The sequence below is a fragment of the Phalaenopsis equestris genome, unplaced genomic scaffold, assembly GCF_001263595.1.
Source record: "Phalaenopsis equestris unplaced genomic scaffold, ASM126359v1 Scaffold000032, whole genome shotgun sequence".
Lineage (NCBI taxonomy): Eukaryota > Viridiplantae > Streptophyta > Magnoliopsida > Asparagales > Orchidaceae > Phalaenopsis > Phalaenopsis equestris.
In genome coordinates, this window is record NW_018164474.1 from 1049556 (window position 1) to 1052116 (window position 2561).

The window sequence follows — 2561 nt, forward strand, 5'->3', positions numbered from 1 at the left end:
TTTGCGTACGTTAGGGTTATACAGAGGGTACAAAGCGGTTTTACCCACGTTATATCCTTTGTAACCTCCCTGTAGCCTACATGTACCTTCTATTAAGTTCTACGGTTTTATTTTCATATATTTGTAGGTTACAGGTAAGTTACGGGGAGATTATAGAGAGTATAATGCGGATCTAACCCTCATGTACCCTCTGCATAACCCGGACATGTAAGTACGATATATATATTAATGGAGTTTGGAGTTAATATTAAGTGCTGAGAGTTGTAAAAAAAACAAAAAACTTTATGCGGTAAAAATGTAAATCATGATGTTTTGAATGCTTTGTATGTAAATGCCTCTAAAAATATTATAAAATTATCTCTAATAATTAAAAATGTTTAAAACTTTTTATTTTTTATTCAATTTATGGGGATTTCTTAAAATACTAAAAATAATAATTATTTGATCTTATCCTATAGAAAAAGTAAAAATAAAAATAAAATAAATAATTCTCTAGTTATTTTAGATATGATTAATTAAAATTGATATTATTTTTTTTTTTTTTAATTTTAAAAAGGAAAACTATTATGTGCTAGAAAATTCATAAAAGAGTGAAATATTAATGTCTTAGCGTTGTACGAAAATCTAACACAAAAATATATAATAAAAGTTAAAGGATGAGACATTAGAGATTTTAATTTGAAAGTCTTGCATAAGCAAATAATTTCACTATATATTTTCAACTAGAGTGTTTCACTCTTCTCTTTAAGTTAAAAACATGGAGTTTAGAGAGCTTTGATTGAGCTATAATGATTAGACAATAATTGTGTGGGCAATAATAATCACAAGATAGTAGTTAACTAAAAAAGCCAAAAGTGAAAAAAGCAAAAAGGGGCGATCGACGATGATTGAAGGTAATTGACAATAATTATTAGTAGTCGTTGACTTCAACCTTTTTTTTTTTTTTTTTGTAAGAGTGTAAACTTAGCCCTCAATTATATTAGAAGCATTTAGATTCATACCACACAATCCTTATGAACTTACACATCCCATACCTAAGTTCTCATTAATGAAAAACCAAAATGTTACATCATCATTATTTATTTCTTAAATGTGATATGCACAATTTCATGCATTCATATAAATTTAAGGTGTGAGATATTTAAATACATAAAAATTGTTGGTATGCATGCAAAATTAATACTTCCCGTATATAAGATTTCAAAGTCAACCTAAAAATGAATTAAATAATTTGACTATTTTCCCTTATTATCTGAAATCAAATCTATGGTAGGACCCACCAAAATCATTGCTACTATATTTTAAGCCGCCATTGAAAAAGTGGAATATTTTTGGAATCCTTCGATATTTTGTTTCAAAATTCCTTTCCAAAAATAGCAGGAGCCGCCCGTTAAGAAATGCAACGATATTCGTGCGTCCCTTACAAATTCTAGTCTATAAATAGAAACCCCATTGCCCTCTTGTTCCATGTACCGCTACAAGTTTTCGACAAGTTTTCGCTCTCTTATTTGATTTGGAGACAGATCTACTGAAACAATTAAGATGGAGCAGACTTTCATCATGATCAAGCCTGATGGCGTCCATCGCAACCTGGTAACCCATCAATCCACCATTCCTTTTTCTAATTTTCCTCATATCTTCAACTTGAACAACTCAAATCTATATCTCTTCAGATTAGCGAGATCATCGGGCGCTTCAAATGCAGCGGTTTCCACCTTAAAGGTATTTGGTTTTTCTATCGAACCTCCCCGCATCAACTCTTCTGTGTTTATATATTTTGTTGCGATGTGTGATCATCTATTTGAATTTTAGGGTTGAAGGTTTTAAACGCGGAGCGATCCATCGCCGAAAAGCACTACGAGGATTTGGCAGGAAAGCGATACTTTCCCGCACTTGTGGGGGACATCACCTCTGGCCCTGTGGTGGTGGTAGCCATGGTTTGGGAGGGAGACAACGTTATTGTGAATTGTCGGAAGATTATTGGGGCTTCAGATCCTTCGAAATGGGAACCCGGAACTGTTCGGGCCGATTATGCAATTGAAATTGGGAGGTGATTAATTAACACTCGCTTTCGTTTTTCTCTGATGTTATTAAGTTTTTTTTATATTATTTTTTATGATGTAATCCATTTTTCTGTGTTTGTTATTGCAGGAATGTAATCCACGGAAGCGATTCAATTGAGAGTGCGAGGAAGGAGATCGCTCTGTGGTTTCCAGAAGGTTTGTTTGGTTGGAAGTGCAATCTTTACTAGGAGTGCGGCACTGCTGTTGCTCTGTTCTCAATAGTTTTTGCTTTTTTTGGTGAAGTTTTTTTTTTTTTTTTTTTTTTTTTTTTTTTTTTGATTTGGTGGTCATTGAAGTTTATGTACATTTTAGCTTTTCAAGTTGTGAGAGTATTAATTACGTATGAGTTTGATGTAATAGTAACTTCAATATTATTTTTCTTTAATGTTGGGCTCCTTTCATTTCTCTACTTACTGTTTCTCACATTTTTTAGAAGAGAAAATAATATTTTAAAACAGACTCATTATCGGGTAGGTGTCTGATTTGTAAATAGCAATG

At 32.3% G+C, this 2561-nt stretch overlaps 1 protein-coding gene across 1 annotated transcript; it reads left to right on the plus strand.

The window, feature by feature from the left end:
• The first annotated feature begins 1498 nt into the window (after positions 1-1498).
• Positions 1499-2298, plus strand: LOC110018718 (nucleoside diphosphate kinase 1-like). Its single transcript, XM_020716127.1, has 4 exons — positions 1499-1593; positions 1674-1722; positions 1813-2050; positions 2152-2298. The coding sequence occupies exons 1-4, from the start codon at positions 1543-1545 to the stop codon at positions 2249-2251; spliced, it is 438 nt and encodes a 145-aa protein (XP_020571786.1). The 5' UTR covers positions 1499-1542; the 3' UTR covers positions 2252-2298.
• The last annotated feature ends 263 nt before the right edge of the window (positions 2299-2561 follow it).